The sequence below is a fragment of the Penicillium angulare genome (assembly GCF_028827245.1).
Source record: "Penicillium angulare strain IBT 27051 chromosome Unknown utg000008l_segment0_segment0, whole genome shotgun sequence".
Taxonomy (NCBI): Eukaryota; Fungi; Ascomycota; class Eurotiomycetes; order Eurotiales; family Aspergillaceae; genus Penicillium; species Penicillium angulare.
The window spans coordinates 1,548,984-1,575,219 of NW_026623167.1; the positions used below are offsets into that span (position 1 = coordinate 1,548,984).

A 26,236-nucleotide genomic window follows, 5' to 3' on the forward strand; every position below is an offset into this window, starting at 1 on the left:
AGACTGTAAGTACACTGTACATGAAGATCCCTTGACTAACTACCCTGGACTCAGCCACTAAGACCCATATTTATTATGGGTTGACGCCGCTGCCTAAATCCTGTGTCACTCAGTCTTCAAGAACGAAAGCCTTACTGATTATGGCTGAAGTTAGACTATCTTGGGTTAGCCAATAAATCTGCCATAAAGTTACATTCAAAATTATTCAAAATTGAATTGATGTTAGTTATGTATGTCACATGACTAAGCCAAACAACAAACAACATTTGAACATGTACCTTCAAGTTGCCAATGGACACCTACTTCTAAATCCAAACCTAGGAAAACCAATAAGCATCGACTAATAAAAAGTATTGCATTTATTAAGCAACCAGGCTCTGTAAATCCATTCCCTGTATAGCAACTTTATTGCAACAAGAGGCCCTACTGAAACCCAAATTAAGCAGTGCGATCAGGTACCGCGGCCTTAGATGCACGGAAAGACTGTTCAAAATCAGCAATGATATCATCGATATGCTCCGTGCCAACCGAAATTCGGACTCCATCCTCGGTCACCCCAGAGTCATAGCGCTCTTGATCAGTAAGCTGCTGATGGGTAGTAGACCAAGGATGAATAGCCAAGGTCTTGGAATCTCCAACACTGCAAAAGGGTTAGTTCAACAAATACTATCATACCATCCACCAGACGACGAAATGAACATACTTAGCAAGATTAGAAATGAGCTTGAACCCATCAACAACCTGACTACCAGCCTCAGCTCCACCCTTAACACCAACAGATAACACTCCACCATATCCCCGAGGAAGATACTTCTTCGCCGTAGCATGTGAAGGATGATCCTCCAGACCTAAATACGAAACCCAACTAACGTGCTCATTCTTCTGCAACCATTTAGCCAGAGCAAGAGCATTAGTAGCATGTCTTTCTGATCGCAGACTCAATGTCTCAATACCCAGAATCAACTGCTGGGCAGCAAATGGGTTCAGAGCTGATCCGAGATCTCGTAGGATTTCCACACGGACACGAATAGCAAATGCAGCTGGTCCAAACGTTTCCCAGAACTTCAGTCCGTGGTATCCCTCCGAGGGCTCGACGAATTGTGGGAATTTAGCGGCGTTCTTGCCCCAGTCGAATTTGCCGCTGTCAACTACTATGCCGCCTATTGTTGTGCCGTGGCCGCCGATCCATTTTGTTGCGCTGTGAACGACTATGTCTGCGCCGTGGTCAATTGGACGGACAAAGTATCCACCTGCTCCGAAGGTGTTATCGACCTTTTTATTATTATATCAGTATTGATCTGATCTGAGTGTATAGTGGTGGTGTGTTCCACCGGAGGTTTTATTGAAGACTTACCACCAATGGAATTCCATTATCATGAGCAACTTTCGCAATAGCCTCAAAATCAGGAACATTGTATCTCGGATTCCCAATACTCTCCACATAAACAGCCTTAGTCTTCTCATCAATTGCCTTCGCAATATCAGACGGATCATCACCCTGAACAAACTTCGTAGTAATCCCAAGTCGAGGAAATAGAACTTTAAACTGGTTATATGTACCCCCGTATAAATTGGTTGTTGAAACAATATTATCGCCTGCGTGCGCGAGAGCAGAAATGGTCATGAATTGCGCTGCCTGCCCTGATGAGGCGGCTACGGCTGCGATGCCGCCTTCTAGAGCTGCGATGCGCTTTTCAAAAACGTCGACAGTTGGATTCATTATTCGGCTGTAGATATTGCTGAATTCTTTGAGGCCGAAGAGCCGTGCGCCGTGGGCGGAGTCATTGAATGTGTAGGATGTTGTTGCGTAGATTGGGACCGCGCGGGAGTTGGTTGTTGGGTCTGGTTCTTGACTGTGTTGGGTATGTTAGATGGGTGGATGCAATTATGAGGGAAGTTTTTTTTCTTTTTTCTTTTTTCTTTTTTCTTTTTTCTTTTTTCTTTTTTCTTTTTTCTTTTTTTTAAGAAAGTGAATGGAATAAATAAATGGTCTGGTCTGGTTTGGGTGTGTGTTGTGATTGTGATGCACTTACCCAGCGTGGAGCTGGAGGGTCTCAAAGTGCTGACTTTGCTCCGACATGTTGGATAGAACGAATAAAGGCTATCGATACACTAAGAAATGAGAAAAAAAGACTCGATATCTTCCAATGTTATTCTAGATAGCGAACTGTATGTGTTATATACTCAGAGAGGGGTTCATGGCGGGGAAGGTTCAAGGTTCAAGGTTCGATTGCGTGATTCAAGATATTATTGTCAAACATTTCCTGCACTTTCATGCCCAATCACCATTACCGCTGTATACGAGGATCAAGAGGCACAAATTTGCGGTTCCTATTACGACATCTCCCCGTTTGTGGTCGTGGTGGGGTCTGTCTTCTTTTTGTGGTTAGTAGATCTATAGTTATGTAGTAGATGCTGGACTATTTCTTTGAGAGACGTGAGGGTAATAGGGGATAGAAGAGAGTTATTATTCCAACTCGAAGGCCCGGGACCTGTCTCAGGTACGAAAGATAGATTAATGATTCTGGGGTCGTGTGGGGTTGGTTGTAATGCATGCCTGTGCATTGTCCGACGATCGATACGACAGTGAGAGGAGGGGTCTAAATTGCGGGCTCCTGCATATCTCGGCCGGGTAATCTGTAATTGGAAGGTGGATAACACGGTTAAGACGATGGATGTTTAATTGTGCAACGTTGGTTCTACAGTTACAGTACCTCCGTTTGTAGTGTATAGAGATGACCATTATATAAGGCAAATGAGTTAGGCCTGGTATTACTGGACAGTTTGTTGTATAAGAATATAAGATAATGAAAATTGATTGACTACCTAGTTTGAACAAAATCAACATCAATAGAATCATGACAAAGAAACAATATCAAATCTTCACTCAACCTGACAAGCTGGGACTGCCACTCAATGAAAACAAAACAGCTACGGATCAAATTAAAGGAAGAAAAAACAACAACAACAGATACAGTTGATGTTCGCCTGTATGATAGACGTTGCTTCATTATGGAACCACTATGAGTCTTGAAATACGCACATGCATAGTGTGCAAAAAAGAAAATAATAAGAACTTTAAAAAGGGGGAATGGGAAAGAATGAAACGCAAAAAAAAGCAAAAAAACGAAAGCAAAAAAAGGCTAGGCAAATTTGAATCAAAATCACCAGCAAACTACCCCCCTCATCAGTTTGTTACAGATCTCATGTCCCCTTCAAAACGCCGGCTGTCCCACGTACCCCAGTGTCCAGATGCAAAGAAGAAAAAGAGGAGAAGGAAAAAAAGTGGTGGATAGAAGACAATGGTTAGAAGGTGGAATGGGAAAATAGCACGCAAGTCTTTTTGTTGTGTTTAGTTACCCTGGCCTGGGGGAGGGGGCTGAGAAGCTGGCATGCCAGCTTGACCACCGAGCATGAATCCGGGAGGAAGCATGGGCATGTTGGGGAAACTGAAACCGTATGAAGGAACGGCAGGTGCAACGGCTGGGTTGTTCATGTTGTTCATGTCAACGCGATCTCCTTGAGGGGCAGGATTGTAGCCACCAGAGTCGAAACCATCACGTTCCGAGCGGCGTCCTCCGAATCGCTGCTCTCCGGGTCCAGGGTTGGTGCGAGTCGAAATAGGACCACGTTTGCCACCGGTGTCGGTTGCGATACGTCGGCTGATTGCCTTGGAGGATACACCTGCACCGATTTCAATATCGGGTTCCTCAACGACCATGCCAGATTCAATAGCACGGCCACCAGTACCACCATACTCAGCATTCAGCATCCATTTGCGATCCGCCTCAGTCAACCGCTCAACGGGGATGATACTGACACCAGTTTGGTAGTCGCTGCAGTCACGCGGACCGAATCCAACACCCCATCGTGTTCGTAATTGCATTTCACCGACACGGTATGACTCCATTCCATCGCGGGCCAAGATGGCATCCTGACGGCTGATCATCTTAATGAATGCGTGTCTCTTGTCAATGTTCACGATGCAAGTTTGGACCAGACCGAACTTGTTGAACAATGCGCGCAGATTGGCCTCGGATGAGGTGACGCCACCGACGAAGAGGGTTCGGCTCAGGACTTTGATGCTGCCCTGACCGATAGAGTAGTCCCATTCGATCAGCTTTGGACCAGGAGGAGGGAGGTTAGGATCCTTGCGAGGGGGCGAGGGGGAGCGGCGTCTGCGTCCAGGTGGGCTGCGCTGGCGATATTCATTAGGACGTCCGCCACGACGAGCATCACGTGGGTCACCCCGACGGCCAGGAGAATCGCCGTGGTATTCACCATAGACTGGGCTATCACGACGGCGAGGAGGGGAAGCAGTGCGACGGCGATCCCAACCAGCGCCTGGTGAACGAGAACGGCGACGGTAGCCACCGGGGGAACGGTTGTAATCGCGTTCGCGGTCCCGATCATCGCGATTTTGGGAGTCTTGGTGACCCCAGGCATTGGGCATAGCGGGCATACCGGGCATAGCGGGCATACCGGGCATAGCACCGAAGCCAGGCATCTGAGGAGCATTACCACCCATGTTGTTGGTCATGCTGAAGATCTGAAGGGCCGTCCCCCACTGTTCCTGGGGAACACCCTGTGCTGCGAGCATCTGAAGTAATTGCCATTGCTGTGCCATACCGGCTCCATTATCGGGGGTTGGTGCAGGTGCAGCCTGTCCCATCATGGCCGCCAAAGGATTCTGAGCAGCCATTGGATTCGGTGTTTGGCTTTGGCTTTGAGGCTGTCCAAGGGCAGGATTATGACCCAAAGCACCACCCATAGCAGCAAACGGATTCAAACCAGCCTGAGCAGCATATTGGTTCGCGGCAGCGGTGGGATCGGCAGAGGAGACGGGTTGTGGGATCGAGGCAGCAGGATTCAAAGCTGCCAGAGGATTTGTTGGAGCCGCAGATGGGGCTTGAGGTGCCGGGGCAGTGGTGTTTTGCTTCGCCATATCGGCCAACGCTTTCAAGATACTGGAGGTGTCCGGTGCAGCTCCAGAGCCGTTGTTCGTAGGAGGCGCGCCTCCTCCAAGCAGGTTCATGGCGGGGGCAGGAGATCCTTCGGGCGTGGTCGATTCGACGTCTACATCAAAAGAATGTTAGAATGAGGCCAAACTAGTTGTGATCAACGATACTGGTGGAAATTTCGAAGCAGAGAGGGACCTGTGTCTCTCAAAGTGATGACAGTTGTTCCAAAGTTCCAAAGTAGTTGTTGTAAATGTTGTAGAGGGGTGAAGTGAGGCTTACTCTGAACGGGCGCGTTGAGTTTGTCGCGGAACGAGGCTAGCATGGGACCTGGGAAGGTGTAGCCACGTTCCCAGATATCGATGAGTTTCTTGATCTTGTCCTGTACAGGTTTAAGGAAAGATATACGTAAGTTGTACGATTCTCTTAAGTGAGGAACGGGAAAACAGAAAAAAGCAAGGAGCATTGGGATCGTAGCCTCGAGGCAGAAGTGAGAGGTAGAAGTGGGTGGAGATATCCAACGCATTCCACCTATAACCACAATTCTGCCTCCAATCGTAGCGACCAATGGTCACGGACAATCGGCCCCCAAACCTGGGGGTGGGGCTGATCCCATCTGCATATCTAGTGCGTACCTTTTGATCCTGAGGGGCGTTGTTTATGATATCACCCATCAATACTGGGAGGAGTTCGGTAACTCGGTTGACACCAGCGGCGAAAGTTCCATCTGGGGCAGAGGATCCTAGCGGTTGTCCGGCCTTTCGTGCAGCTTCTACCCACTGACGGGTTACAGAGTCTACGACATAGAGTACGCCCAGTTTGTGGGTGCCCGGTGCCTTCTTGAAATGCGTGTAGATTTTTTGGATCAGAACGGATTCATTCTAAGTAAAATCGGGTTAGCGATCTCTCATCTAGTGGGACATGCGCATGGGCATGCGCACGCGAACTCGCGTTCAACTCAGGGAAGTGAGGAGAGGCAATCTTACCTGAACATTGGCCGTGCACAAACTGGTGATGCTCTGAATCTTGGATCCGGATACGCCTGGAGGCTTCAGCGCCAGCATGGATTGGAGAATGTTCTCCAGTTCTGCTACAGCGGACGACATGGCGTTGTGTTTGTGTGTGCAAGAGAAATGAAAAGACTTTTTGGTTTGGATCTGTTTCTTCGACGCAAAAGGAAAGGGCCTAATGAGAGCAAATGCCGTCTGCGACTCGAATAACTTGGCAAGAAGTCGCGAGGCCCAAAATGCCGTTGGCTACTGGAAGAGAGAAAAAGAGCGAACAGGAAGAAAAGAGAAGAAAAAAAGGGTTAAGCAGGAATTCTTTCTTTTCTGATCTGGCTGTTTTGTTTTTCCACCCTCGGGTTGACTTGACACGCGATTAAGAGTGAAACCAAATATCTAGCGGCCTTTCACTACAGCACGAGATTCACTGATCTCTCTGGTGCCGCCTACAGCTGGAATACAGCCTAGGAAATAAAAGGTCCAGGAGAGTTGCCTGGCCGAAGTACGAGTACGGAGGTACAACTTAAGTCGTTACTGTGAGAGAACCCCGATCGAAACACTCAGCAGTAGATAATATCCAGGCCTCCCGAGTAAAAGAGAAAAAGCGAAAAACGGCTTTACAAAGTACTGTCCGTGGGAAGCTGTGATGATGGAGATGGCGACCGAAAAGGGGGCGACGTCGTTGATAGGGAAGAAGGGAAGAAGTTGGTGTTTCTCTGACTGAGAGAGAAAAGGGTGAAGAAGAGTTTGAGACGCTAGACCTAATCGGGGAGATTAATATCACGTGGACGGCATTCACAGGACAGAACAGAAAGACCCGGCAGAGTAAGGCAGTAAGGCAGTCAGGTGTCAATGCTGACATGGCAAAAATACCATTTTGGCCTTTATGATCCTCCGTATCATGTGGTTCCCCTAGTTACCAGTGCTGATGGATCCCCCTGATCTAATCATTATAATAAATGACAATAAATGACCACATTGAACTCCAAATACGAAAAAAACAACCCATCTGGAGCTAAGATGGGGCCGGAGTCAATTCCGTTGGCGAACATCGGATTCTTGGGGTTCGATTTTTAACTGTTTTGGTGTTAGGGTCCTTTCTGTCTCCCCCCGTTAACGTGTGAACGTGTTAACCTGGTCAACCTTCCACTATTCTTCTTCTCCCGATCTCGGTGAACTCTTTCAGACGAAATGCCGGCTATAAACGGAACAACCTACAGCACTAACTCATGTACGTGATATCTATAGACTACAAAAGTATCAATTGATGTTTGATCATACATCAGCATTATGCAGAATGTGATCATGGGAGTTCCAGGGAAATTAAATTAATTGTCTTTTTGGTATTTTTATCATGTGGCCCCTAGACCCCAGTAGTAATCCCAGCAGAATTGAAGCCGAGGGCCCCAGCTCGCGTTCGGGGATCCGGATGGCGGCACACGGGACATGATGGCGACTTGGTTGGCCTAGGTGCCGACGTCACTGCCATGGCCATCCTCTATAGATACCAGTCTGAGCGGAAAATTACTTTATTACTTTATCGTATTGTGAGATTGGTGAGAAAGTCATCATGGGGAGATTATGCTAGTCTAGGTAGCCCTAATCAGATGGGATCTAACCTTGGAATTATGGGGATCATGGGGATTATGGTGTATTCATGACTAAACATAAAATAATATGAAAATCTGAAAATATAGAGAAAAGTCCAAAATATCAATTTGATTAGGTACAACTGGTATACTGTACACCTTTACAGCATGCCAACGTGGATCTGTCTTGTTCCGACTGCGAACGACGATCCACGGCAGCCCGAGACATGACCGTGTTTGTACCGTTGGGGGTAAATTACAGCCTTGATCAGCCCGAATGTACCGGCTGTATTACGGGAAAAATCCACTCCGAAAAAAGGGAGCTCCCGGATGATTTCTTTTCATTTCCTTTTCTTCCCCCTCCCATCCCCATTCTTTCCTTTTTTTCATCCTTCTCTCTGAAGTAGAGTTGAAAAAAATTTATAATCTCACATTCACAATGGCTTCCATCCGAATTGGTACCTCCGCTCTGCGGGCCTCTGTGGCTGCTAAGCCCATCCAGACTGCCGCCCTGAACGGCGTGCGCTGCTACTCTTCCGCTAAGGCCAAGGTATGTTCTTGCCGCATTAAGCTTCCAAGGTTGCTATGTTCATCAATTCCATATACTGACTGCCTTCAATAGTCTCTGAAGGATACTTTCGCCGACAACCTTCCCGCCGAGATCGAGAAGGTCAAGAAGCTCCGCAAGTATGTCATCGCGCCCCCCGAATCATAAAGAAAGTCAACCGTGTGTTTGTAGATACTGATACACAGTTTGCAGGGAGCACGGTAACAAGGTCGTTGGTGAGGTCACTCTTGACCAGGTCTACGGTGGTGCCCGTGGTATCAAGTCTCTCGTCTGGGAGGTGAGTTGCATACCTTCCTAGCTTCGTGGCGCATTGGCGATAAAGCTTGAGACTGACATGATTTCTTCTTCTAGGGTTCCGTCCTTGACTCTGAGGAGGGTATCCGTTTCCGTGGCCGTACTGTAAGTAGCTCGATTGACGACTGTGCATGGAATCCGAACAAATTCACTAATAAAAACTCTACTGTAGATCCCCGAGATCCAGCAGCTTCTTCCCAAGGCTCCTGGTGGTGAGGAGCCCCTGCCCGAGGGTCTCTTCTGGCTTCTGCTGACTGGCGAGATCCCCTCCGCCCAGCAGGTCAAGGACCTCTCCGCTGAGTGGGCCGCTCGTTCCGATGTCCCCAAGTTCGTTGAGGAGCTCATCGACCGCTGCCCCAGCACCCTCCACCCCATGGCTCAGTTCTCCCTGGCTGTTACTGCTCTCGAGCACGAGTCTAGCTTCGCCAAGGCCTACGCCAAGGGTGTCAACAAGAAGGAGTACTGGAGCTACACCTTTGAGGACTCCATGGACCTCATCGCCAAGCTGCCCACCATCGCTTCCAAGATCTACCGCAACGTCTTCAAAGACGGCAAGGTCGCTCCTATCCAGAAGGACAAGGATTACTCCTTCAACTTGGCCAACCAGCTCGGTTTCGGTGGCAACAAGGACTTCGTTGAGTTGATGCGTCTGTACCTGACCATCCACACTGACCACGAGGGTGGTAACGTTTCCGCCCACACCACTCACCTGGTCGGATCCGCTCTGAGCTCCCCCATGCTCTCTCTGTCCGCCGGTCTCCAGGGTCTGGCTGGTCCTCTCCACGGTCTTGCTAACCAGGAGGTCCTTAACTGGCTCACCAAGATGAAGCAGGCCGTTGGTAACGACCTGACTGATGAGTCCATCAAGAACTACCTCTGGTCCACCCTGAACGCTGGCCAGGTCGTTCCCGGCTACGGTCACGCTGTCCTGCGTAAGACCGACCCCCGTTACGTCTCCCAGCGCGAGTTTGCTCTCCGCAAGCTCCCCGATGACCCCATGTTCAAGCTGGTCAGCCAGGTCTACAAGATCGCCCCTGGTGTCCTGACTGAGCACGGAAAGACCAAGAACCCCTTCCCCAACGTCGATGCCCACTCCGGTGTTCTCCTCCAGTACTACGGCCTGACTGAGGCTAACTACTACACCGTTCTGTTCGGTGTGTCCCGTGCTCTTGGTGTCCTGCCCCAGCTGATCATCGACCGTGCTCTCGGTATGCCCATTGAGCGCCCCAAGTCGTTCAGCACCGAGGCCTACGCCAAGCTGGTCGGTGCCAAGCTGTAAAAAAATTACCGACGAAAAGCCGTGATGTGTTTCTTCATTGAGGGAAGGACTTTTCTGACTTAAGACTTTGTATTATTTCTTTGTTTTATCTGGTGCTGTGATTTCTTTTGTCATGTTGTATGATAGGACTTGATCGGTTCGAGCGGGCCTTGTAACAGCACTTCCTCGAAAGCATGATGATTATGGTCACGTCAATTCCGTATCTGTCTGGTCATTGTAATTCCCTGCGGTAAAGAATTATAATTTAACATTTTTAAATGTATATTTATTCAATTTAAGTTTCAATTCCTATCAAATAAACAATTACAGTATGTGTTGTCTACAGTGGTATAGTGTAGTCTATTTTCTATCGATAAGGCCAGGTCTCAGCATTGAGTGTAGAATCTGGAATGGTCTGATAGTTACTGGGGAGAATCGAGCACACGTGAATTGTTGGGGAGGCTCAACCTTCTCACCGACCCACTCAATTCGAAAAAATGGACAAAATGGAGAAAATAGGGAAAAAATAGAATGAATATTAATATTAAATATTAAAATAGGAATAGATCGGAGAGTTATCTCGATTTATTATGATAGCTCAGAGAATAGTCGCCGGTCATGGAACAGCGAGAAAAATAAACAGAACACAGAACTAAGAACTAGAAGAATAAACCTAAAATTCACATCTATTCCAGCGAGAATCGGAATCATGTTTAATTGATCTAGCACGTAGATCAGCAATTAACCCGATGACCGAGGTTAAGACGGTGGTCAACACAAGGAGAGATGCTACATAGTAAGGAAGAGAACAGATAGGGAATCTCCACTATTGGCGGTATGGGAGGTACTCAGTACCCAATGGTATGAGTGGACACTCCGCACTGGCTGAGGTACCCGCTACCTTTCACCCCTGCTGAGAAGCTGCTGATTTTCTCCTATAAGACAATTGGCGCCTCACTTTCTCTTTCCTCCTTTCCAACATTTCTTGCTTCCACTCAAACGCTTTTCGAGTTTCTTTTCTCACTCTCCCCTCCCACCTCTTTTTCGATCCCTTAGGCGACGAAGCCCCGTACATCCCTTGGTCAGGGCCCCTTTCAGCAGCATCCACATTCTAGACATGTCGACAACATCAGCCCCCGCGCCTCAGCTTGAGAAGAAGCCCGTCAAGTTCAGCAACCTGTTATTGGGTGCTGGCTTGAACTTGTTCGAGGTCACCAGCTTGGGACAGGTATGTAGCAATCGCCCTCTCATCTCTCCTCTGCCACCCGCGTTATGCAAATACGAATGGCCCCCCAGCTGACATCAGTTCTTAATATAGCCGCTGGAAGTGATCAAGACAACCATGGCCGCGAATCGGGGCGACAGCTTCGCCGGTGCTATGGGTCGGATTTGGGGCCGTGGCGGGATCCTCGGTTGTATGTACCACTATCTCTCTCCTTTTATCTCCGATCGTGGGGGCCTTGCCAAGAAGCCTTTAACGCTACTGTGAGATAAAAACATGCTAACCTGTCACTTTCCGATCTTTAGACTACCAAGGACTCATTCCGTGGGCCTGGATTGAGGCCTCCACTAAGGGCGCTGTTCTCCTGTTCGTCGCTTCCGAAGCTGAGTTCTACGCTCGCTCATTCGGTGCGAATGACTTCGTCGGCGGTATTAGCGGTGGTATGGCCGGTGGTATTGCTCAGGCTTACGCTACTATGGGCTTCTGTACTTGCATGAAGACTGTCGAGATCACCAAGCACAAGATGGCTGCCACGGGTGTCAAGCCCCCTGGTACCTTCGCTACCTTCATGGATATCTACCGCAAGGAGGGTATCCGCGGTATCAACCGTGGTGTCAACGCTGTGGCTATCCGTCAGACTACCAACTGGGGTTCCCGTTTCGGTCTTTCTCGTCTGGCTGAGTCTGCCATTCGTAAGGTCAGCGGCAAGGACGATGGCCAGAAGCTGTCTGCTGCTGAGAAGATTCTCGCCTCCAGTCTGGGTGGTGGTCTGTCCGCATGGAACCAGCCCATTGAGGTCATTCGTGTTGAGATGCAGAGCAAGACTCCTGATCCCAACCGTCCTAAGAACTTGACTGTTGGCAAGACCTTCAAGTACATCTACGACAACAACGGCATCCGTGGTCTCTACCGTGGCGTGGCTCCCCGTATTGGTCTGGGCATCTGGCAGACTGTCTGCATGGTGGCTCTTGGTGACATGTACGTTTTTTATTACCCCTCAATTCTCAGATGTGATGACCTTATACTAACGTTTATGATTTCATAGGGCTAAAGAGGCAGTCGAAAAACTGACTGGCGAGGCCGTCACCGCGAAGCACTAGAGAGAAGGTTTGAGATACCCTTCTACTATGCAGCGGTTGTCGGAGAAGGAGCAGGATTATTATCGTTTAAACACATCCGTAATTTGTCTGGTTCACTGAGAACAGACCCCGATACCCACTGAATACATTTGTGATTGTGATACTCAACACACTCTGTTTTTTTCCTGCTTCTGTATCCCTATGGTAGTTAAGATGGTTTCCTTTGTTTGGCGCATTTCTAGTCATGTTAAATGACACTGCGTATAGAACTACAAATTAGCTCAATAGAATAGCCTATAAACACAAACAAGTAATTTGAACAAGCTTGAATGTAAACCACATCAGTAACCCTTACCTGGAACACAATCCTGAGTTCAAAGTATTCATTCCATAAATATCACGATAGTCACTAGCATCCCGCAAAATAACCAAGAATTCCTCCGCTTCTACTCACAACACATCCCCATGCTAATCCCCATCCCCCGTTAAGTGGGGGCTGATTGACGTATGGAAAGAGCAGAAGTCAAACATCCGATCTCGGGGGCGTAAATCGGCCTTTTCTTCGCTCCAGACTACGTTCGTCACATATGAGTAATATTTCTTGATTTCTTTATTTCTTTATTAAATTGAAACGGCACGTATGCTTATTTCCTTTTCCATTTATCCGTGTAGCTTATCCGAGGCTGTTGTGTTTCATTTCATTCAAAACGCTATGCAAGGATCTGTGCCCGGCGGCCCGCAAGCCCGTGGCTTGACCTCGGTTATAATGGATGGATCATAAGCCATGAGCTCAGTATGGGATTCTGGAGAAATTGCGGGTTGACATATTATTACCTTTGCTTGAATGCTACGTAGTTTCTCGGACTGTATCAAAATTACATGTATTAATGGTTCATATTGCTTTCAAAGTTCTGAATGGGGTACATAGCGAGGTCTTGATTTGTTGCTTTGGTTTTATACTTGGTTAGCCTCAGGCTAGGAGCCTGAGGTTGGGCACTTGACTTCGAGGAATTTTATGCTGGGACTTTGGGTGCTACTAAGGCTACTCAGGCTACTTTGCGCTTTATTTGTTTATTGTTTAGTTCCAGACGTTGGGTTCGGGGTATGAAGCCTAGGCTGTTTCACCTAAGTATTCTCCACTGAATACTTAAATCTTCTGTAAGCTTTGTGACGTGCGATGCAAATAGAAACCTCAAATGATCGAAGAAATTCAAACTCCCTAGCTTTATTCATTCGGAGCTTAAGGAGCTTAAGTGGGTATATTGTTAGACTTTGCTGAGGTAGACTAGAAGGTCGTGACTCCTGACGTACAGGCATTGTCTAAGACTTCCGAGTGCAGATGAATGATTTCCTTGGGTATTGGTCGCAACATTAGCTCCTAAAACCATGGAAAGTCTCCTTGATGAGGGATATTCGGGCTTGTACAAGTGAAGTTTAGCGGTCCTCGAACTCTCCAGGGCTTTATTGATATTCATATGCATTTCAATTCAACAACTTAATCATGATTTTCCCGCTCAATAGCTATATCTAACTACCTTCTTGATCTACAATTGGCTTCTTACTCCAACAGTAAGATCATATCGTACGAATTGGCAGCTAACAGTACATACTTTAGACTTGATTTGAAGGTAATAAGCTACTTAGTCCAGATGTCTAGCTCACTGATTATTAATCTAAGCACCTGTAACTTGGAATATGATGTTTGTGAACTAGATAGTAAATGCTGTTAGTGAAATAAGGTTAGCGAAATAATGAAAACTGCTGGTAATATCCTCAAGCCTGAAATAGTCGACTGGCAATTGTATGTAGTTGGCTGTTTGTAGTTGGCTATCTGTACTGGCTGCTACTGGAGGCTTCCCCAGTGTCATCTTTGATCTCCGAAAATCGAAGCCAAGCTAGAGGAATAGACCCAGTTGGACATACCATGTGGACTATGATGCGTGAACCGGTCTGTTGAGGAAAGGCTGAATATTTTATTCTGGCACCCCGAGCCTGACGGGGTTCGTTAGAGAATCTTCCCGGGCAAGTCAGAAGCTGACAGTAAGCTAGTCGTAGTTTAACATGTTTAAATTTAAACAAGCATGGAGAGGTCCATGAATTTAAACTGAATTACAAGGAAGACTGCATCGAATAAGGTACAATTGTATTACAGTCAACTACACCCTCAAACACAAAGGAGATATCGGCAAAGAATCTAGGCACAAATGGTCACATCAAATCCAAACGAGGAAACACGCTTTTCCCTCGGTCTAGGGGTTGTATGAAGTACAAGGAGTTTAAGCAGACAGACCCAGGTCCTCGGCGTATGGGAGCTGGTGGATGTCGCCAACGCTGACAAGGCTGGCCTTGCCGGAAAGGAAGGACTTGGCGACCTAAAGTCAATAAATATTAGTATATGCAATTTTTGAAAGGAGGGGGAAATAAAAGAATTATGTAGGGCAAAAACATACCTCCTTGACCTGCTCCTCAGAGACGTTCTCAAGAGCTTGGGCAATCTCGCCAATCTGGTAAGCCTTGCTACCGTGGACGAGGCCGGAGCCAGTGGCCTCAAGACCAGTGTCGAGAGTCTGGACAGACTCAAGAGCGCGGAACTTGGCCAGAGCGGCGGCCTTCTTGATGTCCTCGCTGGAAACCTCACCGGCGGCGGCCTTCTTGAGGGCATCGACGACGTTCTTGCTAGCGGCACCAACCTGATCAGCGGCACCGGAGAGGGTGACGGTGAAGAGACCAGCATCGGAGTAAGCGTGGTTCTTGGTGGAGACGTTGAGGAAAGAGAAGCCCTGGGTAGCCTTGGAAAGCAGAGAGAAACCAGGGGTCCACTTGATGGAGGACTCGCCGCCCAGCAGAGCAGCCAGGACGGAAGCCTCGGCCTTGTAGCCAGCGGTACCGAAAGCGCTGGAACCGGGGAAGGCAATCACGACGGCGTTGCCGTTCTTGGAGGGGATGCGCTGCTCACCACCGAAGTACTTGCTGGCCTGGCTGGGCTGGACCTTGTACTGGCTGGAAGAGCTGCCAGCAGGGAGATCCTTGAAGAACTGGCCAACCCACTTGGAGACATCAGCGGAGTTGGGACCAGTGGAGACCAGAGCAACGTTGGACTTGGCGTAGGCGTCCTGGGCGAATTGAGCCAGGGCGTCGCCGGACAGGTACTTCTCGTAGGGGGTGGTCTGGCTGGGAGTGATGGGGGCACCCAGACCGCGGTGGAAGGCAACGCCGTGGGCGGCATCGAGGGCAACGGTCTCGGGGCTGGAGTAGACAGCCTGCTGCTGGTACTTCAGAAGTGTGGCGACAACCTCGTTCAATTCGTGGTCTAGTATCAAGCAAAAGTTCGTGTTAGTTATGAGCGGGCGGGAACCATCAAAACGAAAGAATTTCCGGGTATATGCCACCAATGTCCACGGGAAACATTGATATTGCTCAACCAAATCTAGCAAGTAACGTACCGGAGAACTTGGTTTGGCTGGCAGCCTCAGCCAGGAGCTCTGTGAAGTATGGAAGGTCATTGGCAAGGAACTTGGCGCGGAGAACGACGTTTTCGCGCGAGTGTGTCGCCGAGATCTCGCCGCCCAGCAGCTCAACCTCACGAGTGATGCGCAGTGCTGAACGCTTGAGTGTGGTCTATAAGCGAATGAGATTAGATGACCGAACCCTAGATGAACGATTGATGTCTGCTGAACGGACCTTGAAGGCGAACTTCTCGAGGGCATCGGAGAAGCCAGGGAAGGGCTGGTAGCGGGAGCCAGCCTTGGCCACCAGGGCCAGAGTACCGGTAGCACCCTGGACCTCACGGTTGGCGACCTTCACACCAGCAGCCTCGGAGACATCGTACTGGAAGGTTGGGTTGGCAGCAGAAGCCATAGCCCGACGGCCGGCGGAGAGCGCACGGGGCGCATTTCGGCTGAGGGAGGACCGCGACAACATGATGTGTCGGGGACAATTATAAGAAGGAAAATAAGAGACAGGAACCCAATTGGGTTATGACGAGGGAGGCAATTGAGGGGAGGGGGGATGCGTCGGGGGAGGGAAGCAGACGGGTTACGAAAAGCTTCAAGATGCCGGGACTGGGTTGATTACTCGGTCGCTGATTGGCTGCCGTGACGAGTCGGACGGGATCGGAAGAACTTTTCTACAAAACTACTAAGAAGTTGCTTTGAGCTGTTTTATATAGGAAAAAGTTGATTCTGGATGCAGAGACTGAGGAAATTTGTTGGTTTGAATATATTCCACACATGGCAAATTATGTAAAATTTTCTATTTTAGACGTTGAAGACTATTCAAATATCTTACATGTTCTAGCACGCATGGCAGCTTTCACCTCGAGATGTTCCGCGCTTGAAGGTATAAGAATCAGCTGATTATCACGTGACTGATAAGCAAAAAAGTGCCCGCCATACACTCTTTCGCAACCGCATCGATTCCCCTCTATGAACTCGTTGCGGTGACTTCGATTGTTCCCTGTGAGGACTGGAGAGTGGCAAGCTCTCTTAATTCGCCATGTTGATGTCCCAGGTGCGCGCCAAAGCCCTTTCGTTCAACCTCGTCCTGCTTCTGACTCTTCTGAATAGTATGCTGTGGAGCTTTGCACGCTTCTCATTGAGGATAACTTCGGAGAGCTCTTTGCTGTGAGTAACCCTCGGACTTTGGTCGCAATCTAGGCGTTGCAGAAATACATCGATCAGGCTTTTGTTTGCAGAGTTTAAACAGGCGCTAACCACGCTCAATGTTCTTAGCGCATATTCACTGTCTTACAACGCTATGAACGACTTCCTTTCGCTCGATTAAAATTCCACTCTCGTCTGACTGATCGCCAACTTCGTCATGGTCTGACAGCCATGATTCAACATCACCTCGTCTTCCATTTCACCTCCCTCGAAGACAACAATACCTATTACGAGTCAAACCCCAATGCTGCATACTACCTCGTGCGCTCCGGGAAGATTCTCAATTTGGTAGAGGATCGTCTCGGAGAATATGCGGCTCGAATTATGGAAACAATCATGTTCCTCGGCAATGCCTCTGTAACTCATCTCGAAACTCTCCCTCAGCTCCGATCTCTAAACCCCCCAACCCCGAATGGCATCACAAACTCCAATGAAGAAACGCAGGAAAATGAAATGGAGGTGGAAGATGGACCTGTCGAAACCAATGGGGATCATGCGCCGGAATTCAAGCCAGCTCCTCTCCACGCCACCCTCAAAGCCCTTGCATCACATGGGTATTTGATGCGCGTGCGCGACGCATCCTTTCAGAGCCCCGACGATAATCTCCTTGAGGCCCGACGTATTGCTGCATCTAGGCCAGGTAACAAAGTTTTGAAAGGCAAGAGACAGCAGGAAGCGATTGACGCGGATACACAAAATTTGCTGCAAGAGCGGCTTCACGCGGATCTTTCGGAGACCCTCATGGTTAATGGTCTTCCCCGAGGCATCAAAAGGAAGTGGGGAAATGCTGCATCAGGCTCGACAAATGAGCTACGGCTGGCAAATGGTGTAAATGGCAACGGAAACCACGCGGAGGAAGATGAAGAAGAAAATGACTGGTCAGAAGACGAGGATGGATTCGATAATGTTCCTATGGAGGTAAGAGATGACATCTCAGCGGAGAACTTTGATTGTATCGCGGGACATTAACATTTCAATTTAGGCTGGGTTGGTGGTACGAGTAAATTACGAGAAATTAGACGTCGCGCTACGAATGGATAGATTTGTCACTCTTGCTGAACAGCAGGCTCCCCCGGCAACTTCAAGGGTCTACGAGTCTCTTCTTCGTCGCATCGAATACAATACCTCCAAATGTCGAGATAAGACGGATATCCCCCGCGAAGGCGAGGAGGGTTCTCTTTACTCCCAACCTATCCAGGCCGATAGCTTCTTGAGAGATATCGACCCCCAAATGGATATATCTGGAGCTTTCGCCCCGCTAGACTCATCTTCGCAGTTGGTCAATGGACGCGGGAAACGTCCATTGGAGAATGGAATCAATGGCGATCATGATGACAATGCCAATGACGACGATGAGAACGGCACAAATCGAGCTTGGGAGATTAACCAGCATCTTAATCTCCTCTCACAAGCCCCTTACAACCTCACTGTATGTGTGGAATTGTATGGTTCTGCTCAATGGCAGATTAATTTCCGTGGCTTGGCTCGCAAATTACGACACTTGGAGCTAGAGAGGATGATCGAATCGAGATACGGCGATGTGGCATTGCGTGTCATTCGTGTCCTTCATGCAAAGGGTAAATTGGACGAGAAGCGACTTCAAGAAATTAGCTTTCTTCCATGGAAAGATCTGCGTCAAACACTTTCTAGCATGCAAGCTGGGGGGTATGTGGATCTGCAGGAAGTCCCTAAGGATGCTCAGCGACAACCTTCTAAGACTATCTTCTTGTGGTATTATGATCCAGATCGCGTCGTTGGTAGCGTTTTGGAGGATACTTACAAGGCTATGTCGAGGACCATACAGAGAATCAAGGTGGAGCGGAATCGTCTCAAGGATTTCTTGGAGAAGACTGAGCGAAGCGATGTCAAGGGTCATGAGGAGGAATATCTTACTGAAGAAGAACTGGAGCTCCTGCAACGTTGGAAAGATAAGGAAGCTCTGTTGCTTGGAGAGGTCGCTCGCTTGGATGACATGGTAGCTGTATTTCGTGATTATTGATTGTGGCCCATTGTTTCTAAGGATATACCGGGGCCTTTCTTCTTTGCATTTGTACAAGCTCATGAGCGACGAAATTCATTCAGCATTGATGGTGTTCATACTATTCCTATTCTTTTCCTATTCCCAGTTATACTAGTAGAGGCTCTGACGTAGGGTACATGATATGATTGAATATTAGCCTAATATTCGCTAATATTAATCTCTTGGCAGTGTTTAAATTGGAATACATTCAATCAAATCTTTGAATTGGAATCTTGAATTTAAATTTAACAAATCGTGGATGACATGTATGCACATCATGGGGTAAAAGTCTATCTGGTACTCGCACGTAAGGACCTAACAAGGAAAGGAATAAAGGCCCCTGAATAAGAAAGAAAGAAAGAAAAATCAAGAGCAAGAGAGCAAACCCGTTGAACCTAGCCACCAGTAAAAAAGAAGAAATGGAATCAAAAAACAAACAAACACCGACGCTATCAAACCCACCCAAACCTAGAGAAGTTAAGAAAAGATAGATCATTACACATACACAAAGCGAAACTGTCGATCAAATCCCAGGGCTCTTCGAATGACCCTGACACACATTTTCTCGCGGGAAAAAAGAATAGAAGATAGGGCAAAGAGAAAGAAGAAAAGAAAAAAAAAATACAATGTAGATCAAACTTTCCGGTCACATCTTCTGGTATAAAATCTGGTTACGAACTTCTATCTTCCGTCTCGGAACCAGTGGTGGCTTCGCAAGCAGTCTGCTCGGAGGTTGCAGTCGGGGTGGTTTTCTCTTCATCCAAGGTGAAACCTGCCAGCTTGGCCTCAGTCAAAGCCAATCTGGTAGCAGTGTCATCCAGGTTCTGTTTCAAGGCTTTGATGTAGTCGATAGCCATTTCTACCGCACTGGCCTTACTGATTGCCTGGTTGGCTGTCTTGTCCTTGTCCTTGTCCCCGGGTTTAATTCCTGTGATTGCAGCTTCCTTGTCCAGTCGAGCTTGGACGAACTCCTGGGGAATCAATGCTTCGATTTCCTTTAGGGCGCTGTTGATGCGGTTTCGTCGGCCCTGTTCGGCCAATTTGTGATTGGTACGCTTGGAGCTCAGGTTTTCTGCCAATGTTTCCGGGTATGAGACTCCAGAGGGCAGAGTGCCATCGAGGATGTGTTGGTAATTGGATTTAGATGCCAGAAGTGCGTCTTGTGAGAAGTCTGTAGATTGGAAATCATATGGTTAGTTCGAGTCTGTTTAATAGAAGGAAAAAGGGGAAAGGGAAAGGGAAAGGGAAAGGGAAAGGTTAACTCACTATCACTACCGCGCATCAGTGGTTGAATATTAGGGCTAATTTTTGGTCGTAACTGTGGGCTTGCTTGTGTGGAGGATACGCTCTGTCGCTTTCGGCTCGAAATTGAAGATCGAGATGGATCTGACCTCTTGGGAAGTGGCCCACTAGGAGATGGCATGGCAGCCGTGCGGGGACTGATCGCAACAGACCCGCTGGGTGGACATGAGCGAGGTTCCAATAGAGGAGTCGCATTTGCAGAGATGGCCGGACTGGCTGTAGTGGTGCGCACGCTTGTATCGATGCGATTAATCCTGGGGCGTAATTGCGAGGGTGCAGCGGCTTCAGGCAAGGAAATATCCTCCATTGTCTCATCATGGTACTCCAGTTGAGCTCGACCCATAAATTGACCTGATGGGTCTTGTGCATGCTGTGTCCGTTGGATGCGCATCAGTGTCGCTGGGGTGGCAGCCGCACTCGGAAGCTGGGCCGGTTGAGGTGCAATAGCAGGAGACTTGCGTGCCGAAGGAAGTGCTGGGGGAAGCATCAAGGGCTCTGATAATGGCTCCGGTGAAACTGAATCTTGGCCAGAACCTTCATTGCTGCTCGCCTGGAGCGATCGCACATCGTGATTCTGTGGCTTATTCAATTCCTGGGATAGACTATTATAGAACTCCTCCGAATTGGGCGTTTGTTTTGACCTGCGCTGAGTCTGTGCGCGAATAGAAGGGGATTGCTTGACTTTGTTTCGGCCTGATAGACGCGAAGTGGCTGCAGTTGAAGGGCGTCGACGATTGGTCTTGCGAATGATACCGGGAGACCCTGGGGCGGATATTCCTGATAAATGGTTGATCTCGGCGCTATTGGGGTCAAATCCTGCATCCGAGACCTGTCTTGAATGATAAAAGCCATTATTCGTGTGGTGAGACTGGGCTTCCAGAGCGGGTGAGGTGAGAGGTGTAATGCTGTATTCTCCAGGAACCGCAAAGCCATCTAATTGGAATTGACTCTCTAATGGGGTCATCGCCGGTGAAATTAAAGGAGTGTATAATGCCTAGACAATCCGTAAGTTAGGGATCATTTTTTCATGGATTACCCGGGGACGGATCTAGGCGTGTATTCTAAACATACCTGGTCTTCAACGCGCGAATAGCGAGGATCATACATCTCCGGATTGTCGTCCATGCGCTGCGAGTACCGGGCCGCATTCCCATGTAATTCCATACTGTTCGGGGTTGGCGGGATCATGGTTTGACCCTGCATGTAGTGGTGACCGTGTTGCGGCTGTTGCGACATGTGGGTAGAATCTTGGGCGCAGAATCCCGGAGTCATACTAGGATTTGAGTATGGCATACTCGATGGCGCAGAGACCTGCTGGCCAAAGTCCATTGCCAGACCCTCCATTGGGGCAGCATAGGGATTCGATCGCGGATCGTGGGCCATTGTTGAGGGCGCAGTGGTGGTCGGCGGGTGTCCCATCACATGTTGCTGGTCTTGCATTTGAGAATGTGCTGGTCCGTGCCCCTCCAGGTCGGGGAAGTGCATGTCGAACTCGAGGAAATTGGAGAATTCATCTTCCCCCGCCGTAATGAGAGGATTTTCATGGAGTTGCTCCGGCCAGGACATGGGCGTTGAGTGCTCCATGTCTTCTGAGGCAAAGGGTGGGGGGGAGTGTTGGAGGGTTGAAGGGAAGGGAAGATGGGCTTCCTGGATAAAGGAAAGCAGGCAAAGAGGGGGAAAATTGGTGGTTGGTGGTTCAGTGGGTGGAAAGGATCGGGCCAATCATACTCTGGCCAAGACGGGGTTCTGTATGAGTCGTGAAGGGAAAAAAAGAGTGTAAATCAACATCCAGAGAACCTTGGAAATGGAAGTGGGGGAAGTGAAAAGAAGTAAAGAAGTCAAATGGTCATTCCCTTTTCTCTCTCTTCTCTCTTCGTATGTCTTCTTTTCTCTCCCTCGGGCGGAGACCTTACTAGAACTCCGGACGTTCTGGTTGATCCCCAGTGGCTTTTTTTTTTCTTCGCGCTAGAGGCGCCTGGTGTACTTTAGCCGATATGCCTAGTGCAGCAGGATTCATTTAAAAACTACTCAGGGCTGGAACAAGTATAGAATAGGCTTTGGCTAGACTTTCTATAGAAGAGTCATCCTATTGGGATACTCCTATATAGTCTTTGATATAGATCATGAATGACGATCCTATCATAATCTTGGCCCTTTCTTCTTTCCCCACGATATACACTGTCTTTATTACTAAATGACTCCAGTTCACTCCAGTCGAGTCCACAAGTGGAGAAGGGGAGGCAACAAGAAATCCAGAAATCCACATCCGGGTTCCGCTGCATGTTCCCTTTTGCCGAGAACCAGGTACGGGGACATCTGGAGTCTTTTTCGGTGGTATATCCTAGTACGGAGCACAGTAATGCGACACGGTACCTGAATTTTCACTTGTCCTGGACTTCGTGATCTGAGTACAACCAAATACATAGAATCATGTAGACATATTTTCCTACGTAACCTTGACATATGCCAATGTCAGTCACTGCAAAAGCCAAAAGAAATATTCCGAATTTTCATTTTCATCGTGTGATTGGTTGATGCCTCACGAATACAGCATCAAAGAGCCCACACTTTATATATCATCGCTTACTAAGACCAAGCCCCCAGTGCCTACTATAACATACCCATACGCTAAAGTCAATGTTATCCTCAAGCTGAGGGCTGTACATTGTCCACTTATCAATTCAAGTCGCTCCCCGCACACCATGTTCAAGGCTCTGGTGGTTTTACTGCTCAGCCATCTAGCTGCTGCTTCTTTGACTATCACCGTCCCTACCTCCAATCTCCTCCCTAACCCACATGCCCTTCCGGCTTCCACCCATGCTACCTTGACCACCCTCCCCGCCAGCAATGGCGACGACGGCCACCTCCTGACAGCTCCGTTATCCCACATATCCACCTTTGCCTTCCGCGATATCCCCGTACAACAGGGCTCATACTTGCTGGATATCCGTTCCAGTGAATATATCTTTGCTCCTTACCGGGTGGATATTGCCGCCGATGGATCCGTCCTGGGCGTTTGGGAGACCTTCCGCGGAAACCCTTGGGATAACCGTGGCGCCGAGAAATACGTAGTTGATGTCGCTGTTGCTGGCAAGAAACAGTCGGATGTGGTTGTGGAGGCAAAGCTTCTGGGTCGTAGAGGCTTCTTTGAAGAACGCGCTAGCTGTGAGTTTGACTTGACTTCCTGCGCTGCGCTGCCTACTATATCCTTTATGGCATTGATCTCTAATATGGACTTGATAGTTTCCCCCATGAGTCTGCTTAAGAACCCTATGCTTCTGTTGGCTGTTGCTGCTTTGGGTCTCACCTTTGGTATGCCCAAGTTGATGGAAAATAGTATGTTTTGTTACGGTTCCTTTCGAAATTCTACCTTGGCTAACTAACTATCTCCAGTGGATCCGGAAATGCGCGCTGAGTTCGAGGAACAGTCACGTTCGTCTGCGTTGACTGGTGCGACAGGCAATGCTATGGCTGGAGGCAATTTTGATTTGGCTGGCTGGATGGCTGGCACCTCGCCTGGTCCTATGGCGAATGCTGAGCCTACTGCGGGCGGTGCTACCGGGCGTGACAGTGGTGCTGCGACCAGGCGCCGTGGTTAAATTCTTATATATTGTCAACTGAGGTTCTATTACTCTTCTTGTGCTATAATTCATTCATAAGATTGCAAATCGGCTTGACACCGCCTTTCCCTTTTACGTTCTATAAGACGGGGATGCAAACAGAAACAAGTAACATTTGCTAATTCGTGGAAGACGGCCTATCGTAGTTTGCCTCAAATTAAATGGCTACAGGCATGCTTCGTTAGATCTACCAATTAATTCATACTCCAGACTCATAGATTGTTATCATGTACATCCCACGTGCCCTCATCTATGCTAGGCATCCAGAGATATCCAGCGAAATAATCAATAAAATCAACGCTTCGAGAACGCCTGTATAATACACCGAGATTTTCTCCCTAATTTTGTTCCAGCCCTCAGGGAATGGAAGAGAATGGAAATGAGAAGACTATAATCTCCGGATCAACGAATTGTAAGAGAGCACTGCTATATGGCAGAAGCAGGGGCTGAATCAGTCGGTTGCCAAGTTGATTCTTGCTTGGTCCCAGGAAGCCAAGTTCGAGAAGTACTGGCCCCTCGAGGCCGTACTCGCCCTGGTCCATCATCTTCCTTCTTGGAGCTCTGTGTGACATGGGCATTTGACGAGAAAGACTCAAATGAACGTGGACCGGGGAAAGAATAGCCGTTCGAGTCCCAGGGCTTGTTTGATTGGCGAGCATTCGTGGGAAGAATCGATTCACGGGCGCGGAAGTGGTCCGCATTAGCACGTTTATCGGCCACATCGTCGTGACTGTTGCGATCGTACAGGTAGAGACCCAGAAATGTGAGACCAATTCCAACGGCCTGGATGGGCGTGGTTGAACTTCCAAACCACAAAATTGCAGCAACGATAACGAAGACTCGTTTTACCAAGGAGGCAACAGAGTAAGAGACAGGGGAGACCATAGATAGAAGCACAAAGGCCAAAATGTTCTGTGCAAAGTGAGAGACGCCGTTGAAGACAAACTCAATGGCCAAAGCTCCATGATCCAACGAGCCTTGCTTACCCGACAGAGAAATCACGCCGTCATGAATGAAGTCGGAGACTAAGGGGTATCCCTCACTCACAAACCAGATAGGTAGGGTGAGGAAGAAAGCCAAGCCGGAGCAATAGCAGAGAAGGTTGAGCTTGTCCAGCTTCCGTCTTGCTGGGTTTGGTACAGCATCGGTCTCCGCACGATCAGCTTCATTGAAAAGTTTTTTGGAGAATATATTCTGCGATACGAAAACGATGGCAGCGAAGAATGCGCAGACAATGCCGAAGAAGTTGCTTGATACTCCTGTGGAACAAGCAAGCATGACTCCAAGGGTGAGGGGAATCAGCGACAGGTAGGTGGCCCGCGCATATCGGATGCGAAACACAACTCGGTATGCCAGGACAGTGAATAAAGGCGACAGACCCTTGATGGTATGAACCAACGATACGGGTATTTGAGAAGTTGCCATAGAGCTGAGAATATGGCCTGCGAGTTGGAAAACGGCTAGCGGCAACGCAGTAGAGATGACATCGCGAGAAGGATAGCGAATCCCATGTTTCAGTACCGGGATGCTCTTTTTAAGACTTGGGAAGAAAGTGGATATGTAGACTAGCAGCAAACACCAGATGGATACAAATGCGAATTGGATGATGGTCAGAGTGATGGGCATCGGCAGAGCATTCAAAATGGATTTTGAGGATGTGTTCGTGAGCGCGGACGTTAAGTACCATATAACGCAGAGACCCTTGGGAGAGAAAGTTAGCTTGGAGCTCGTTGTACCATGCTCTTCCAGGAGGCAAATACAATTAGACGATATGAAACTGGGGCGCGAAGGGCCTCAGCTATCTCATGAGCATTGGCACTCATACTGCCATTACGGGTTCGGATTGTGGTGATTGCCTCGCTGATGCTTTTCCGTGGCCGCTGTTTAGGATTTCGTATGGAACCATTGGCGTAATCTCGCGAGTAGAATGCCGACTTTCGTGGTTCCCACGTATCGTTGGCGGCGTATTTCACGGAGGGGCTTGGGTTCGGGCGACCGTTCCCGATAGCGGAATCGAGAGTCTCTTCATATGGAGGGAATTGATCAATTGGGCTGCTCGTCGGTTGGGAGGATTTAAGTGGTGTCTGTAGATCGGTTTGTCGCATGGACGCCCGGCGTCCGTGGCCGGTGACGGTGGTTGTCGCCATCATCCACAGCCTCTAGCGTGGTAGACACTCTGAACGGTACACGTTAGCACATGTAGAGGTCGGCGCGTGTAGGTGTCAATTCCCACGTACTTCTAACAGTTGCCAGAGAAGATTTGCCAGAGGCCTAGATTCAATCGGAGGGGAATCTCAAGGGAGGATGGTGCTAACACTAATGATGATAGGCAATGAGCGTGGTTGGGTCTTGGATGACGAATCAGCTTGAACCAATGAAAGTTGAGACGGCACCTTAGAAGTGCCGAGACACCACGTAATCAAAGTTGACCTGCAAATTAATAGATCTGGTTGTTTTCTTTTCCTCTTTTCTTTCTTTTTTAATCAGAAAGAGATATACCGGTTTCATTTATATCATGAAACTGGAAAGGAAAAGGAAAAAGAAAAAGAAAAAAAGAAAGAAATAGGGATAGAGGGATAGCCGGATGTAGAGAAAGACGTTAAAAAAGATAAGGCCAAGTAAGATTGAGGGTGAAAAGGGGGGCTTAGCGCCGGGTGTTAC

The 26,236-nt window shown here is 48.4% G+C and overlaps 9 protein-coding genes across 9 annotated transcripts; 4 read left to right on the plus strand and 5 right to left on the minus strand.

The window, feature by feature from the left end:
- Positions 1-438: 438 nt before the first annotated feature.
- N7478_011300 (O-acetylhomoserine aminocarboxypropyltransferase/cysteine synthase family protein) lies at positions 439-2,080 on the minus strand (the record flags this gene model as incomplete). Its single annotated transcript, XM_056927514.1, has 4 exons — positions 439-640; positions 704-1,272; positions 1,355-1,853; positions 2,034-2,080. 4 exons carry the CDS (start codon positions 2,078-2,080, stop codon positions 439-441), a joined length of 1,317 nt encoding a protein of 438 aa, XP_056774562.1.
- A 1,272-nt stretch (positions 2,081-3,352) lies between these two features.
- N7478_011301 (Nrd1 complex RNA-binding subunit) lies at positions 3,353-6,064 on the minus strand (the record flags this gene model as incomplete). Its single annotated transcript, XM_056927515.1, has 4 exons — positions 3,353-5,076; positions 5,241-5,340; positions 5,594-5,839; positions 5,945-6,064. 4 exons carry the CDS (start codon positions 6,062-6,064, stop codon positions 3,353-3,355), a joined length of 2,190 nt encoding a protein of 729 aa, XP_056774563.1.
- A 1,926-nt stretch (positions 6,065-7,990) lies between these two features.
- Positions 7,991-9,692, plus strand: cit1 (citrate (Si)-synthase CIT1; the record flags this gene model as incomplete). Its single annotated transcript, XM_056927516.1, has 5 exons — positions 7,991-8,101; positions 8,174-8,238; positions 8,312-8,396; positions 8,471-8,518; positions 8,586-9,692. 5 exons carry the CDS (start codon positions 7,991-7,993, stop codon positions 9,690-9,692), a joined length of 1,416 nt encoding a protein of 471 aa, XP_056774564.1.
- A 1,096-nt stretch (positions 9,693-10,788) lies between these two features.
- Positions 10,789-11,993, plus strand: N7478_011303 (putative mitochondrial DNA replication protein (Yhm2); the record flags this gene model as incomplete). Its single annotated transcript, XM_056927517.1, has 4 exons — positions 10,789-10,899; positions 10,990-11,086; positions 11,199-11,871; positions 11,939-11,993. 4 exons carry the CDS (start codon positions 10,789-10,791, stop codon positions 11,991-11,993), a joined length of 936 nt encoding a protein of 311 aa, XP_056774565.1.
- A 2,255-nt stretch (positions 11,994-14,248) lies between these two features.
- On the minus strand, positions 14,249-15,893 carry N7478_011304 (ubiquinol--cytochrome-c reductase subunit 2; the record flags this gene model as incomplete). The annotated part of the gene is made up of 4 exons (XM_056927518.1): positions 14,249-14,344; positions 14,423-15,282; positions 15,416-15,590; positions 15,654-15,893. 4 exons carry the CDS (start codon positions 15,891-15,893, stop codon positions 14,249-14,251), a joined length of 1,371 nt encoding a protein of 456 aa, XP_056774566.1.
- Positions 15,894-16,466: 573 nt separating this feature from the next.
- N7478_011305 (uncharacterized protein) lies at positions 16,467-18,632 on the plus strand (the record flags this gene model as incomplete). The annotated part of the gene is made up of 4 exons (XM_056927519.1): positions 16,467-16,481; positions 16,538-16,594; positions 16,703-17,551; positions 17,616-18,632. The coding sequence occupies 4 exons, from the start codon at positions 16,467-16,469 to the stop codon at positions 18,630-18,632; spliced, it is 1,938 nt and encodes a 645-aa protein (XP_056774567.1).
- Positions 18,633-19,324: 692 nt separating this feature from the next.
- On the minus strand, positions 19,325-21,539 carry N7478_011306 (phosphate-sensing transcription factor PHO4; the record flags this gene model as incomplete). Its single annotated transcript, XM_056927520.1, has 3 exons — positions 19,325-19,824; positions 19,920-20,949; positions 21,027-21,539. 3 exons carry the CDS (start codon positions 21,537-21,539, stop codon positions 19,325-19,327), a joined length of 2,043 nt encoding a protein of 680 aa, XP_056774568.1.
- A 1,118-nt stretch (positions 21,540-22,657) lies between these two features.
- N7478_011307 (uncharacterized protein) lies at positions 22,658-23,554 on the plus strand (the record flags this gene model as incomplete). The annotated part of the gene is made up of 3 exons (XM_056927521.1): positions 22,658-23,120; positions 23,199-23,291; positions 23,349-23,554. The coding sequence occupies 3 exons, from the start codon at positions 22,658-22,660 to the stop codon at positions 23,552-23,554; spliced, it is 762 nt and encodes a 253-aa protein (XP_056774569.1).
- A 447-nt stretch (positions 23,555-24,001) lies between these two features.
- Positions 24,002-25,725, minus strand: N7478_011308 (putative ER to Golgi transport protein (Sly41); the record flags this gene model as incomplete). The annotated part of the gene is made up of 2 exons (XM_056927522.1): positions 24,002-25,276; positions 25,336-25,725. The coding sequence occupies 2 exons, from the start codon at positions 25,723-25,725 to the stop codon at positions 24,002-24,004; spliced, it is 1,665 nt and encodes a 554-aa protein (XP_056774570.1).
- Positions 25,726-26,236: the final 511 nt, after the last annotated feature.